This window comes from Motacilla alba, chromosome 4, assembly GCF_015832195.1.
Source record: "Motacilla alba alba isolate MOTALB_02 chromosome 4, Motacilla_alba_V1.0_pri, whole genome shotgun sequence".
Classification (NCBI taxonomy): domain Eukaryota; kingdom Metazoa; phylum Chordata; class Aves; order Passeriformes; family Motacillidae; genus Motacilla; species Motacilla alba.
The window spans coordinates 61,119,344-61,136,314 of NC_052019.1; the positions used below are offsets into that span (position 1 = coordinate 61,119,344).

Sequence of the window (16,971 nt, forward strand, 5' to 3'; positions counted from 1 at the left end):
CCAGAAGCAGAATGCTCTAAACAGCCACTGAAGTTAAATCTACCTCTCTATCAGACCTAGAAGAGCTTTCAAGCAACTGGCTCCAGGTACATACACGAGCTTTTAAGTCTATCCAAGACCTAGGCATATACTGCTCCCTTCTCCTTCTGTAGTTTTCAGGAAAAGGGAGCTGGTGGGTCAAGGGCAGTTGCACTCTGTTCCAGGTATTTGCTTAGGACTGTCAGATAAGCAATACTTCCAAGAACACAAAACCTAGTCCCTACCAAAAGCTCCAAAACTACAACTCTTCTTGAAGATTGTACAATCAGTACAATGCCTATTGTTTGGCATTACCGTAGTTACAGATCTGAGACAGCTTTCAAACTTCAGTTTCCTGAACTGTGATAAACTCAAGTCTTGAAAATAGCATACTTGAACTCAAAACTGCAGAGAGATGATTAAATTCATGGATCCGGGAAAAAAGATTAGAACAAGTGACTATATTTTGAATACAGACTTTATACTTGACAGCTATGGTTCAGTTCTGCGTTAGGAGAAAAACAGAAAAAACCCGCATCACCTTTGTTTCTTCACTCCCTATTTCCCCAACTCTGAATGGACACACAGAGCTTATAACCAGGCACTACTTCCATGAAGCCCAACAGTCTCAGCACTCACCATTTTGGTTAAATAACCTGCAGCTTCTTAGAGAGGTTTCATAACCTATCACGAGCTCTTCTATGATTGCCACCTACACATACAAGACGAGACACAGAAAAAATAATCTGTGGGCCAGATAGTATTTTATATCAACTTGAGCTACTTGGCATTACCCAAACTAGTCATTTTGGTAAGAAAACTCTGCAATATCCTGAATTACATTACATTTGAGAATGTACTCAATCTCACTTTATTTTTAACAAATTAAGACCAGGCCTCCCTTGGCGAACACTTACACAGCTTGGAATTACTAAATCTTAAGTTTTCTACATTTACCAACTTGGCACACGTATGTCCAATGTATGTACTTCTTTTTTCTCTCCACTATATCAGGTCACCTAAAGCAGTGCTCATGGAGAGAACACTGAAGAAAAATGGTTTCCTTCATCTCTTCAATACACCACAGTTATGAGGTAGAAGATGTAAAAACCAGTTAGACACTTACCTTCTCCTTGTCTTTATATAATGACCTCAAAGTATTGAAGACTGGTGGGCAACCTTTGCTGAAATTCATCCTTAAGAACTTGTCCAGACATTCCTTAAACTTTTCACCTTGAGAGGAAAAAGACCTGTTGATTTTGTTTTACCAGACATTACTCATCACTTGCAGATTGTTTACACTGTTAAATCAGAATCTAAGAAACACAAGTGTTGATCACTACCTGCTCAGCAAAAAATGCACTTACCAGACAAAAAGTTTAATGGTAATCTTCTTGGAACTAGTCCCCTTGGGTATTTAGTCCAGGCCTCCTCATAGATCTTTAGTCTCTCCATCATATTAGCTGGAAGAGAATTTTACAGTTTACTTTCCTCCTCCATTCTGGCAAGAAGGAAAAGGGGGGCAGGGAAAGTGATTTATACCAGACTAAAAAAAGAATCAGAATATATAGCAACTATAATACAATACAATACAATATAATATAATATATTATAATATAATATACATAATGGCTATATCCTTCCTAAAGAACAGAATTTTCCTCCTTATTAAAACTAATGAATGAATGACTCCAAGGTACACAGTATCTGCTAATTCCTCTTCCAGCACTAGAATAATAACTGCTTATCTCTCATCTTAAAAAGAGCTCCTGGCTTACTGCTGTCTAAAACCTTCCAAGAAGGCCATTCATATGTATAAGCTACAACATAAGATTAAGATAACAGAGGCAGTAAAGGAAAAAAAATCAAAATTAAAAATGTCATCTAAGAAATAATTCTATTCTTTCAACCACAAACAAAGAGTATTGCAATTTTATGATTCTATGATTTTAGATAAGACAAGGTAACAACAATACAAGAAATATTTCTTGTCTTTCTTAAGAAACCCCAACATTATGACAGTATGTACACACTCTGACTGAAAAGCAGAATTTAAATGGGGACTTTTAAAATAATCGTTTTAGTATTTAAAGCAATACAAGCTTTTCATACACATATTAATTTTAAATATATAGAAAAAGCTTATTTACTACAAGATATCAAATCATTACCTGGCTTAAGTGCCTTTTCTAAGCCTTTGTAGTAAGCCCAGTTTTCAGGATTTCTTTCTTGCAGTCCCTTGTAGATTTCAACTGCTTCTTCAAGTCTGCCAAGCTGAAGCAGGAGTTCTCCTGTGTGAAAAGGAAGATGTTTTAATTTAAGGTAACAAGGTACTATAAAGCAGTGTAACATTTATCACTCTACACTAAAAGACTGGATAATCCTTAGCTCCACCCAGATTCATAGAAAAAATAAGCACAACATATAGCATTACAAACTAGTTGACAGATATGCTTTTACTTTGACAATAGCTGGAGTTTTAGTGAGATTTTACAACTCAGCCTGTAATTCCTGAAACTTACTTGAAAATTTAATGCAAAATGCATGTGGTTTGTTTTTTTCCCCTCACTTACTGAAGTGATTGGTTACTTTAAGTGCAGAAGGCTACTTTTTACTGCACAAGGCAATTAAAAGTAGCACATGGTGTCTGATGTATACAGCATCTTGAAAACCAAATAAATTGCAGTGCTGCAAGTAAGAGAATGGTTCTTCAGTGTGGTATTTCATGAAACTAACTTCACTATTTTTAATCAAGCCATTGATTAGATGAATGAATTTTCAAGACTATGCAAACAAGTTTCCTTTTCATGATACTTCAATACAAATTAAAATTGATAAAGTAAAGTTTAGGTCTAACAATTGCATAAGCATCTTTGTTAATGCTGGAACTGCAACAGGAGTAGATTTCCCATTTCACAATGGAAAACTATTTAACAAACTAAGTCTAGACTAAGGCAAGATTTTTTTTACCCAGTTTAAAGAGGAAAATGCAAATTTACCTTTCTTCATCCCTATGTCACACAATTAACATGCAATTTTGTCAAGAGATGCTGCTTTCCACAGTTAGAGTAACTTGAGGACTACAGACAGAATCTAGTGCCCAGGAAAACATCAATAGTTCACTCACTGAGAATGACAGAATTGGGAAAATAAACCTTAAATGCTTTCTCTACGGTGAAAGTTAATTTTTTTCCCATCTAACAGCAGCAAATGCCAATACAAGTTTCAGTGTTTTTCAGTCGTACTTCATCCACAGTGGCTTTTTTTTTGTGCGCTTAAAACACACACACACACTCATTTATTACGATGCTCATCTGGAGAATACACAGCAGCCAAGCCAGTCCAAACAACACAATGGGAGCTGTGCCCAAAAACATGAATCTCCTGTACCCTGCTGAAAGCACACAGACTGCAAAGAGTATTTCCATCCTTTTGTCTGGTAACTTCCTACGAGGCTTTGTGTTTTGGTCTCAGGTTTATTTTTAATGAAGTCCTATTTGCAAAATTTATTTTCATCCCAAATTTTGGACCTTCAAACACTGAGTATGTCACATAGTACATCAACACAGAACATAAAGTATGTCAAAAGATCCTTCAGATAAAAAATAAAGTCACAAAAATACCACTTCCACCCCCAAAAGTCCCACTATTGTGTTTCAAAAATGATCTGTGATACTGTAGTCTCTACATCCATCTCCTTTTATATGTAAATCAAGTAAGATATTCAGCTACTGTGGAGAGTCATCTGCAATCAATTTCCCTGAGGAAGCACCACACGTCCTATTACTGTCACTACTCAATTCCTAGGCTCCTTTTGCAAGACAGTGAGATTACTATTAGCAGAAATAGGAAACTAACTACAACATCTACATGAACAAACTAGAGTAAAAGGATTTCTTCACTTTACTTTAGCAATCATCTAAACAGATTCCAGTGTAGGCCGAGAACAAGCAGTACCTTCAATAGACTGGCAGTTTCACAGAAAGACTGTACAAGCATCAAGCAGAAGAGGAACAAAGCATGCTTTAAAAAAGTGCACCTGTTAATAGAGCTGTTAGAATGACCTTGTATCACTCTGCAATTCCAGTTGTGGAATATAAGCTACACTATTGTATTGATCTGTTATAGTGTTATACATCAGGTTTATAATAATACACAGAAGCTACGCTAGCCTCACTAAAGAGCTGATTTTTGTACGCTGCAAGGGTGACTGAGTACATTTAAAAGCCTTCTGCTACACCAAAGATGATTCTTTCAGCATGTGGTATCCTTGTTAGGGCCACTATCAAAATTGTAACAGCACAGGGTACATGACTCAGACAGAACTTCAGGACATCACTTTAGGATCTGCTGTCTGAAACACCTGTTAGCGTAAAAGTTTCAGAACAGCATGTCTGTACCTCACTGATGTCTTACCACCCTGGGACAAGAGCATGACAGGAACTGAATAAGCTGTGAGACAAGCAGTCCTTTAAAATAGCAAAATTTAAAAAATTAAGCTAAAAACAAATCTGAGTTTCAAAAGATGGGAAAAGCTGACAGTAGAGACATCCCTTGTGTGCTATGTGTTTAAATGTATCTTCAGAAAGCAAGTGATTACCTTTCGTTTCTTCAACAGCCAGTTTATCACAAATCTGCTTTTCATAGGTACAAAGATGGTCCAAGGCTTCTTTATAAAGCCCTGCTTCCCGGAGGACTTGATTTTGATAGAGCAGCAGTTCACTGTACTCATAGTCCACTTTGTCAGGTGATGTCTACATAGGAAAGCCAGACACAGGACACAGATCAGCCTTCTAATTCTAAAATTTGGGATCAAATTCATCTGACTAAAGAAGCTGCATGAAGTTTTCTCATCTTGAAAGGGGTTTTTTTTGCTTAAGCAGCACTCCATATACTAATTTCATGTTCTCCTCTTACCTGCTGTGTCTTCCTAAATTCCTCTAAAATTTTTGCTGCCATTTCATAGTCTTCCAGCAAATGGTAAGCAATGGCATAACCAATCCATGATGCTCGCTGTGCAGGTCGGAGCTGAAGCAACTGGTATCTTGTTTCCTGCAAAAAAAGTAGCTGCTAATTTTCCTGACTTTACTCTGATACTCTGTAGAATCCATTAGGCAACATTCTGTCTTCAATGTTCTAGTATTTAAGAAGTCACTACGAAATAGTTTTCTAAATGCATTTTATAAACCAGAGAAAGAATAAATTTTGAATTGCAATGGTGTTCACTGAATAAAAAAGTAAGCCTTCACAAAATAACCTGTCCAACCAAATCCTGATGAGTCAGACTAATTTTGTTAATGTATGACACACATGCTTTTCCTGTCTAACCACTTATGAACAGACGTAATTAAGGATACTTGGTTCGAATTGCAGGAACATTTACCAGTGTTTCAAATTAACCTTGAAAGTACATATGCATTTAAATAATTGGAAGTGTTCTTAGGCAACACAGGTCACGCAAACACTTCTCTATTCTTTGGCAAGAGGATAATTACAGCTGGAAAAGACAACAGATTTGCTTGGTATCATGCAATTTTAATCTGAGGAAAATGCTATAACTTGTTTTGTTATAGACTGCTGAAAGGCATTTTCAAGAAACTGAAAGGAAAAAAGTTACTTCCTATTGAAACTGTCTAAACTGTCAAAAGTAGATATTAACAAAGAACTAAAACTAGTTACAGCTGTTTTAACAGAATGATGATCACTCAAAATATTTTCAAGTAGGAGAGGCTGGAATTTAAAGCAAAGGGAAAAAAACCAACCAAAACTCAATCTTATTCCCAGTTTTGAGAGCAAATTCACATTCCTCAGAGACTAGCATATGATTAGCTATAAATTACTGACTTCTAAGCATCCTAATATTTAATCCTTAATGCATTTGGCAACCATGTGTTACTTGTATGTTTAGAGATTACAAAATTTGTATTCACATTTATCCAGAGGCCAAGAAAATAGAAATTTGCAAACACATTTTGCAAATGAGCATTTTGGCACCTACACTAAGTTTAAGCTATTTTGTCTCGGCAAGAGCAGAACCAAATTTCTAAATCAAAAAATTAATATGAAAAAAATCAGTGATTAAGAATTGTCCTGACTCAGGAATAAGTTCTCTGACAACCTGTGCTAGCTGATGGTTCCACACAACTCTGAGCACAGAACTTGCTCCTGGGTGTAACTGATGTCACCCTAATTTGAAAAGGAAATATTACATGAAGAGACCAACTAATGTGTTTTAAATAACACAACTTTAGAGGTGCAAGGGAAACCTAAAAAGATGAAAACCTGACCAAAAAATGGAGCTGCCACTCACTAATGCCCAAGTTGTCAAGGCACCAAAATACAATGTTTCATGCAGCACACTGCTTGTTCTGTTATTACCCACTGCTAAGAGAAAATGGGGGGGGTCACTGATGGAAAGGTGGAGGAATATATCGTACAAAATTTAGTTACTAATATAGTTCGTAACTAATTAGTTACTAATATAGTTACTAAAATTAGTTACTAATATAGTTACTAAAAAATATAAACTCCTTTGCTCAAATAAAAGTCACATTCTGAACACATTGCCTCTTACCTACAGGAATCCTTTCAAGAAAAGAACAAGACTGGAGATTGTCTACAGTTGTGTTATACAGCATCAAAAAAAAAACCTCAAGGCAAACAATTCTGCACTGAGCTGAAAATGCATAATTTAATTTGCCATTAAATCTCTCTATTTTATAGAAACTGCTCAGTAGCACATCTGCTTTTACTTTCATCAAGTGAAAGAGTGGCATATAGTTTTAACCCTCTGGACCTAACTATTTTTTTAAGTGTCATTAATCAATCTGCCACCTTTGCTGCAGTTCCCTAGATGACCATTAAGTTCAGTATGCATACTCACCCTGTACCCTTCAAGATCCCTCATTTGAATCTGTAGCAGAGAAAGGTCTCTCAAGATTTGAAGATTGTCTTTGTCCCATTTCAGTGCATTTCTATAGCATTTGATAGCTTCATCATACTTCTTGTCTGACCTCTGAAGAAGGCCATAGACATGCCAACCTGGAAAACTCTATTAAGGCTTCCTCTGAATTTAAGCAGGGAATAAATGAACTCCAACATGGCAGTGACAGAACAGCTGGCAACAAGCTCTCAAGCTGTTTTATAAATGGACAGGAAGATTACAATTCTTTTTGTCAGACCTTTGCCAGTTATATGTAAGGAGTCTGTATAACATGCTGTAAACGTTACTTTTCACATACTGGGGGAGGAAATAAAGTAACAGGATCTCTGAAAACACTATTAGGCTTACTCGAACACAATTTCAGACAACTGAAGTGCTCATACTTCCTGCACTCTAAGTATATGAGCAGTCTTTTAACAATGTAATGGCAACTACTCATGCTTCCAAAGCAAATTACATGCTTAAATGCCCACCATGAGTTTACGGTTGCAGATTAATGATAAAAAAGACACAATGCATGCCAGAATTATATGTAAGCTAACTGTGACTGTAAGGACTACAAAGCATCTGCCCTTTGGATAGCCTAGACAAAGTATTTATTGGAAATTGAAAATTCTGAACTTCCAGTCTGAAGTTTAAATTGGCTTTTATTGCTATTCTATAAATCAAGTATATGCAGAATTGAACCTTTTCAATTCATCAGCAAAAGTCCTGTTTCAAAAAGGATACAGACATGACTCTTCAGGTCATTCCTTAGGCCTCTGCGCACAAGTTCATAAGCTTCCTCTTTCTTCCCTAGACAGTTCAGTGTTAGTCCTTTCATTGCCAAGGTTTCTAAGAAATAAAGAAAGAAAAAGATTAAGTAAGTTATTTAAATTTTTTATTCATTTCATGGGTTATTCAGTTATTCATTTTCATGGGTTTTAAGCTCCATAGGGCAACTCTAAACATAGTATAAATGCAAATTTAGATTCAGTTCTCACTATCAAAAGTTCATTATTTTCTCACATGGAAAATTCTACTGTCAGATTATTCACGTAAGTATATCATACTCAGCAATAAACCTTTCATATTACTTCCTTAATATTACTACCTTAATATTACTATATCAAAATATAAATGAATGCTTTATTTTAAACTTGTCTGTTCTACAAGCTTTTGGAGATTTTTTTAAACTACTCAAGTATTTATTCACAATTCTGATATTTCTACACATCCACCCATACCAAAGTAGTTGCAAAAAAACCCACAAAGCATTGCTGAACAGTGCAAAGAGACTTTCACTAAGTATTAAGAGCTGACTAAAGACACAGTGAAGGAATAAACACCTTTTTCTTCTTTTAAAATACAACTATTCCTTCAGAAAAGTAGTAGCCCACAGAGCTGACAGAATACTGAACAATATTCAGCCTCTTCCTTTTGTTTTTCACTTTTATGTGAGTGAATATCAATTTCCCAGGAAAAGTGATTTTATTAATGCACACTTGTATTAGGAAACTTGCACCATGAATCCTAGACTTGAATAATAAAGAATGGGAAGCTCTGACTACTGCTAAGATCAGTCTTTAAAATGACAAATCTTACCAACAGTAAGTGTTAAATAGGCATGTTTCTGGATGCTCTTACTGCTTTATGGGCAAAAAGTTAACAGTGAAGGGCTAAAAAATTAAAATAATTACTGCTAAGTACAGTGAAAAAGAAGGCAGAGCACATGCCATTTGAAAACTTACCTCCATGTTCTGCAAACTTGGGATTGGAAAGGATCTGTTTACAGAACTTCAGCCCATTTCTATACTGCTTATGTTCATAACACCTCTGTTGAAAAACAAAATAAGTTTATTTAAAAAATTCATAATGAATCCTGTTTATTGAGCTTCCCGTGTTTAAAAATTCTTTCCATTGACACACACACAAAAAAAAAAGATGTTAGCAACACCATGAGTTTAAATGTATAAGTGAAGACATACAGCAGATTCTCAAGTAAGACACCACAGGAAGCTTAAGTGCCTGAAGAGATTCAACTCTCCCTTAACACAAAAGCAAACCTTATGTTGTAACATTGGTAAGCACTGAACCCACTTTGGCCAATTATCCTGAACAGAAACCCACGAGACAACCTCCAAGAACCATACCAGCTGGAAAGACATAATCACTGGAACTTGGCTTAACCTACCTCTGAAAGCAACCTCTTAGGATGAGTTTGATTACAACAAGTATCTCATACATCCAAACTTTCAAAACTAGTATATAGTAACATTATCTTGCCATACTGGAAATTTTAACATTCCTCTACTGTTTTCTTAGTCCAACTGTTTTGTCTGAGCCTCATTCATTATGCAAGGTGACCACAATGCACTGCAGCACACAGCATGACCTTTCAAAACCAGTTTTAGTATTTTATGTATGTAAATTTACTTCTTGTGCTCATATTTAAATATAAGCCAAAAGAAATAACATTATAAACACCAAGTAATACATTTCCGGTCACTTCAGCAATGCTTGGAACCTCTTACATTTAATTTTTCTGTAATGAAATAAACAGTCATGAGCCCAGGAGTACAGGAGCACACATTGACTGAGCACCAGCCCAAATCCTATTATTCCTGTTATTAATTACAAAGTCATTCATAACAGGATCTCATTGACTCTGGTTGATCCATTCTGGTGGCAGGATGGTGGACAGGGGTGTAAAAATTGGGTACAGCTCAGAGTTTTCAAGTCCTTCTAAATAAGTTGTTGCTGAGGATTCCATTTGTCTTCACACTGCTCCAAAGTAATTATCCAAGAGCATTCATAAGCACATATGGACACCATGTGTCCCCAAACCACTCTCAACAAAAATATTTAGGAAAGGCAGACCCAAGAGGTCTTCCCTTCAAGCAGAAGGTTCTACAATAAAACTTTAAAAAGTTAAACGAATGTTAAAGGAAATGCTTCAAAAAGAAAACGGCGTATTTACAACTTCTGTGTTTTATGCTGCTCTTCATAATGCAAGATGCAGTTTGGTGTCGGGTTTTCTCTTGGAAATACCAACAATAAATTTCAAAGGTGCAAAAAAATGGCAAAACACTAAGTGCATGTACTATTTTCTAGTATTAAAGTCATACAGCTGAAATAATATGACTTAAGACCAAGATGCATCACAAACCACCTATCTTGCTTCCCCTACACTGTCACCACCCTTAGGAGAAAGGGAATTGCTTGCATGGAAACAGAAGAAGGAAGATGCCCAGAGAGAGCAAGCAAGATGTACTCAAAGAGGAACAGATCAACAAAAGAATTAGAATGGCTTTAACTTGAGCAGACCTTCAAAGGCCATCTAGTTCCACCCATCCCCGCGGGCAGAAACACTTTACACCATTTTGTTCAAAGCCCCATCCAAATCCTGACTTTGAACCCTTCCAAAAGACAACTCCCTCTGTTCACCAAGGACAGGAAAAGTCAGCACTGCAGAAGAACGTTTTAAGGGTTAGGTAAGAGGAAAAAAAAAAAAAAAAAGTTGCCTGTACAGATTTCCTATTAAACTTGACTGGGTATTACTTACACCTTCCAGTCATTATCAGCTTTCAAGAAGCTGGCTGAGTCACTATAATCAGCCAACTAGTCAGAGCTGACAGACTTTTTCTTTCTATCAGTCATAAATGTTACCAGCCAGGCCTCCTCCCTGAAAAGTAGAGCCGCCACTTGCCCCCACCCAGGTAGTTGTGAAAGCAGCAGAACCTGCCACAGAAGTGGCGCAGCCACAGGAACTGAAGAATGTGTCTGCAGCGTAACCAAGGCACTGACACAAGCAGATGGGGCACTCTGGGGTTTTGCAGGCTGGCTTTGAGTACAGCTTGCTCAGATGCTGGCTATCAATGTGACATCTTATCACTAAATGGTTCCATTTAGTGTACTCTAACAACCAGGCTCTCACCTTGAAGTTTAAGCAAAGTCATATGGGATATATACTAGAGACAGGAAATATTTGCACATAAAATTTTCTAAGGTGGTACAGAGTTTATAATGCAAGGGAACTTGGAACAGAGCAAACTCACCGAGAATTGTAACAAATTCTTCCTTTAGGCTTCATGGAGGAAAGATTTATGAGTTTATATCCACTTACATCTCATAACCCAGAAAGGTTCTCTTAACCCAGAAACTACTCGGATAGGGCCAACAAATTATCAGGAAACAATCCGGATAGACTTTTATCTCCAAAACATAGCTCTGTATATAGACATAGCTGTGTATATTCCCCAGAGAAGCATCAAAGGTCTCCTTTGACAAGTTAGCTCTAGATCAAGACAAGTTGGAATGATTTCCTGTATACAATTTCACCAAGTTTTCTAGTTAATACTTTCAAGATAATTTCATTCTGTTAATGCAAACATTTCAAATTGTGTTTTTTTATGAGTTTCCTTATTCTGTGTATGTGTTCTATGTGCATACCGTATGTTTTGACAATGGAAGGAAGTGAACAAATGAAATTGAGGTCACATTTAGTTCTTCAGAAAAGAAGAGACTATTTCCTAATAGTGAGCACAACACCATCATTGAGATTCCCCTGCCTGAAGCTGTGCACATACTTAACTCATCCTCCAGAGAGATTATGGACTAACAAGCTTAAATTAAGGTGTGGATGAGACCGAAGGAAGCCTCGATAGAAGCATATGCAACCATGGCTGGTACAAACATCAGTGAACCTATAGTTTCAAGGAACAGACAATTCAAACAAAAATCTTTTAACAAAAAGAAGACAGAAAATATATACACAGCTTGGGAAAGAAGATGCTTAAGCAAGGTAGTTTCTGAGTAAGAGAAGAAAAAAGAGCGAGCAATTTAAATTTAAAAAAAAGAAAAAAATCACAGAAGCGGGAATGGTGACATGCCAAATATTCTTGAGACATAAAGATACAGGCTTTCTGGAAACAGAAATTTTATTCATCTGGGTAGCTTGTTTCCTCCCAGATGAATAGCTTGTAGCAGTCATTCTCAGAGCTCCAACCCTTGCTTTAGGACAGATGTTCTGCAGAAGTAACACATTTCTCTGTTCCAGAGATAGCTAGAAGAGCACAGTTGCCTGCACTAAGCTAAATTCCTGCACATATAAACTTCAAAGCCAGCAGGGAGAGTGTGCTTGTGATGCTTGACACAAGTGCTGCAGCTACAACTTGTGACGTCATGAAACGAGAAAACATAAAAGCTGAACTTTAAAAGAGTAAGGTTAAGAAGGCTAATGCTCCAAAAGAACAGACTCTGACTCTACATCAGAAGCATCTATTCCACATTTCCTGCCCTTCAAAGTTTTTAATTTAATAGGTTACCAGATCTTTTAAGATATCTAATAATCTTTTCTATACATGCTGTGGCAACCTATTCTAAACACACCAAGATTCTTTTTATATCCCTTAACTAATTTTCTATCTTTATAGCAAGGAAATAACACCTGCTTTAATACAATTGTACAAAGAATTAGTAAGATGAGGCAGGAAAAGTATAACTACTTCAAAATCATGCAAGACTATAGGAGGTAAGTGACAATTGGCATTTAAATTGCTTCCCCCACCACCACCAAGTATTTATTCAATGGATCAGAATGCACAACAATTACTAGACAGACTGACATGGAAATTTTAAGAAAGAGATGGCCCATATTCTCTAGAATTCCATGTCTGAGGTGGAAGGAGGGCTTGTATTCTGATGTTCTCTAAGTTGTACTAAGGCATCTGTGCAGACTCAGTCTCTGGCCAGACGATGCCTTACACATGCACATGGCTCACCGTGTCAAATGTCAATAAATTCCTCCACATTTCTTATTTGGTGGCTGCCATGAATAAAGGTGAAAAGACTCCCACTATTTACAGCTTACCTACGTCTAGTCACAGCTCATGGCCACATGGAGTTTGTTCCCCCCTTGTCCCAGCTTTCCACTTCTGAATCTTCTCCCATCTACTCTAAACCTTGTTGCCAAACCTACAGGGAGTGAACACTGACATGGATTCTTGAACAAGGTAACCACAAGGTTGTTATACAAGGGCCATGCTACTGATTACAGTACTGCTAAGAGCTGCTTACAATAGCAGAAATGACTTTCATCCAAACTTAATTCAGCACTGCTTAATTCAGCAAATACACTGTCACAAGAGCATTTTAGAGATTTTATATTTTTGAAATTTACACAACTAGGCTCTCTAATTGTTTGCTGCTGTGTTAGGTTAACACAATCTGGCTTTTAGTGCTGGCAGAGGAAGCCACAGAGGCTACTTCAGAAAAGAAAAAAAAGGTCCTTGAAACTTCTACTATGTCCAGCAGAGCCAACTCCTAAAGGCTCTGATGACTGACATACTGGCTGGCCCAATTAGAGAAGTTAGCAATGATGCTGTGATGACATATTTAAGAAGGAAAAAAGGCACGTTATTCCTCTTTCTTCTTCCTTGAAGGGACGGTAGAGAGGGCCACTGGGCTCCATCCTAGTGTGGCCACCAGAGTTATGCCACCGGGGCCCATCTCAGTGCCAAGAGCGAGCAGCCCCACGGCTGAGGCGCCAGGAGCGCTCAGTGCGGCTGGGAGTGGCCGCGCAGCCGAAATTAGCGCAGCCACGGTGGCCACTGCTGTTTCAGCACGGCTCGCAATGAACTTTATTTGCTTCGCTGCTTTTAGCCAGAAGGGCAGTAGTGGCGGCAGCAGCTCTTCCTTTTCAGCACCCCGCATGAGGAGAGGCGCTGAGTGGAGCTGGTGGCTGGGGTGGCTCACATGGTGCCAGTGGGGACCATGCGATCAGCAGTGAGAGGCACGGCGAGCAATTCCCTGATGCAGAGCCCGGACGAGATCAACCTGTCAGTGCTTCAAAACTCTATAAAATCTCTTCAATTGATAGAACTTGAGAATAAACGAACCTACAAACACCAATTCTCTCCTGAGTCAGAGAAAAGGAAAAAGTGAAAACACGCAAAGAGAACAACATGGTGACACGAAGGTCGGTGCAAAAGAGGGAGGGGGAGGAGGTGGTGTTCTGGACGTCGGAGCTGAAATTCTCCTGCAAGCCATGATGAGGACTATAACAGAATAAATTGTTTCCCTGTAATTCATTAATTGCATGGGGGCATGCAAAATTCACCGGCAGCCTGTGCAAAAAAGGTTCTTGCACTGGAGCATGTGGATGCTGAAAAACTGATCTGGTAAGTGGCTTGAACAGAGAAAGAATCCTTGCTTCTAGAGACAGAGGAAGAAGACACTTGCTTTTATACTAGAACAACTCATCCTTAAGAGCGTACCCCATGAACCACATGGCCCATTGAAAAACAATTGTGGAAAGACTGCTTTACCCGTGGGAGGGACTCACGTTGCAGCAGGTTTGGGTGGGACTGCTACTGGTGAAAATTAGAACCACATTGGAAGGGTTCACAGAGAACTGTCTCCTATGGGAAGGGCCCCACGGCATAGCAAAAGAGACTGCTCTCCCTAAGCAAACTGAAGAAAGATTGCTTAGAAGTGACAATCGGACTAAAAATCCCATGTTTTGTATCTCTGCACTGCCAGTAGGAAGGAGAGAAGGGCTGGAGGAAGGAAAAGGTGTTCTAAAGGTTTTAGTTCTCATTATACTCTTTTAAGTCTGTCAGTAGATTTTTTTTTTATTTATACCTTTTTAAGTCCTATGACTGTTTTGCCCTTAAAATGCTTCTTCCCAATCCTTACCTCAACTCATTAACTCCTTTTTAATTGTTCTTTCCCCTCCTCTGCTCAACTATAGTGGAGGAGAATGAGTGAATGATTTTTTGTGGGTGCACTGGCGTTTGGCCAGCATCAAACCTGTAACAGCTACTTATAAGCAGGCACTACATTTTACCTCCCAAGTAATCCTTCTCTCTCAAACTAGACATTTTAATGGTCAAATAAATGTGTTTCCAACTAAAACGAAAGGATATTAGTCAAGTGCAGCATTCTGACGTGCAGGTATGTCCCTCAGGTTGAAATATACAGTACACAGCAGACTGGACTCTGCCATTTATACACGAAATATTTTGCACATATTCACACCCAGGAGTGCAAATCCTCTTTTATCACCAAGCAGTCTTCACATCCTGCAAGCATTTGAAAACTAAGGTAAATAATTTAATAGCCATCCAGACTTAAATGTGCTATTTATAAGACATTTTATAATAACTACACTGCAGACTGAAGTGTGCTGTATGTTCAGTAACATCAATAGTTAAGATCAGCTCAACAGCTCTAGCTCAGCAAAACACCAGGTGTTACCATGAGCCTGATTAGAAGCTTCACAGTGAATCTACACTGCCACCAAGTACCACTCAACCTACACAAAGAATCACCTCAATTACAACATAAAGTAGAAAACTCCCTTTCAAACAGAGACACTTGAGAATCAATACAGAGGTACAACCTAGTTGATTCAAGAGTGTTTTAAAACTAATTCCCAGCAGTGAAAGGAAACAAAAACTCTCACAGGAGTCTATCCAGCTTGGATTTTGCAGCTGATTAAACAGGTGAGAAGCAAACCCAGAAGTGTTTCATGAGCAAGATGAAGACAGTCACAGAAGATCAACATAAAGGAGAAACCACCTTTGTTATCTCACCTGCAAGCATGCAAGACTAGAGGTTTTTCCTCAAGAGTAATTATCAAAGACAAGAAGGTACCATCTACTCCCCAAGCTCACAAGTGGGAGCACTGGGGCATTATTGACTGCTTTCTTTTTATTCTTACTTGAATCAGCACAAGAAAGAGCAGTGTGAGAATCAAATCAATATAGCAGAACCAGGTGGGTGGAATGGGATCACATTACCAATTGTTATGCCCTTTGAAATTGAACAGAAACCAAAAATAGTATGCAATTTCCATTAAAGAGACAGAATTTTAGAAAAAAACAGTATGAAGAACTTTTAACTGTTTTCTCTTCTAAGACTCTGTGTTTTACCAGGTCACACTTTTTACTCCAACCTAACACGCGACATCTGCAATTTAACTGAAGTAAAATGAATGTAAACTACCTAATGACCCAATATTTAAAAACCATCAACCCAAACCAAACAAAAAGCCCCACCAAAATCCCCACAGGAAATCACTTCTCACCCAGAAATAATGCTGTAGAAGTAAGCATCCTAATTTAGTCAGTGCTGTGACAGACTAGCTGAAGAGTATGATTTTCTTCACCAAATGAGTGCCAATATTGAGATTAAGCCCCAAAAGACATCAAAGCTGCAAAGTGAACTTCTCTGTAGTTCACTGTACTCAGCCCCTCTCCTTCACCAAGTGACAGAGCCAATGTCATAATCAGAGAAAATATATTGCAGACTATTCCCCATCATATACAAGAGTTACCAGGACAGCTGATCTACACATGGGCTAGGGGTGAACGTTTTACTTGCAAGGCCCCAGGAGGAAGTACAATAAAGAAGGGGCTGCTCAAACAAAACAACTCACAAATTTGACACTGCTGTCCTCTTCCCTAGGCTTTTGAGGCATGAGCCAATCCATGGTGGAGGAGGAGCTGGACCAGATGACCTTCAAAGGTCCCTTCCAACTGAAATTATTCTATGATTCTACAACAAACCCTTTCAACTACAGCAGTGTGCTCTTAGGGGACCCCACTGGTTCTCCCAGTGGCAGTCATGAATGTACACCTAGAGCATCCCACGGCAACACTGGCAACTACGATGCTGCGAGATCTCTGGCAGCGGGAAGCATTGGAATCCCTGGCCTTTGCATTACCTAAGGTGTGCACTTACAGTGCAGGGTTTGCACATCTGCCACTCTGATTCTATCTATTTCTTCCAGCACAGTTCAGAGGCAGCACTTACCAGATAGTAAATTCAGGCGCTGGGCAGCTCAAGGCTGTTTCCCAGCACAATTCCTCTCTCTACAGGTAGATGAGATCAGGTCAAGTCACTAAGGTGCACTAATTCAAGCTAAACGTAGTAAAGAAAATACTGAAAGCTGGAAGCATTAGGAGCTACTACTCACCATGAATTAGTGGGTTCTTTGAGCACTAACCATATCAAACAGCTCAGCA

At 38.4% G+C, this 16,971-nt stretch overlaps 1 protein-coding gene across 1 annotated transcript in view; it reads right to left on the minus strand.

Annotated features, from left to right (window-relative positions):
- NAA15 (N-alpha-acetyltransferase 15, NatA auxiliary subunit) overlaps positions 1 to 16,971 on the minus strand; it is a 38,117-nt gene that overhangs the window by 14,453 nt on the left and 6,693 nt on the right. Inside the window, exons 2-10 of the mRNA XM_038134698.1 lie at positions 8,692 to 8,776; positions 7,691 to 7,795; positions 6,902 to 7,059; positions 4,936 to 5,070; positions 4,619 to 4,772; positions 2,190 to 2,309; positions 1,386 to 1,481; positions 1,145 to 1,251; positions 658 to 730 (exon numbers count right to left, since the gene is read on the minus strand). Of these exons, the coding sequence (XP_037990626.1) occupies positions 658 to 730; positions 1,145 to 1,251; positions 1,386 to 1,481; positions 2,190 to 2,309; positions 4,619 to 4,772; positions 4,936 to 5,070; positions 6,902 to 7,059; positions 7,691 to 7,795; positions 8,692 to 8,776 (1,033 nt within the window). The remainder of the gene's footprint in view (positions 1 to 657; positions 731 to 1,144; positions 1,252 to 1,385; positions 1,482 to 2,189; positions 2,310 to 4,618; positions 4,773 to 4,935; positions 5,071 to 6,901; positions 7,060 to 7,690; positions 7,796 to 8,691; positions 8,777 to 16,971) is intronic.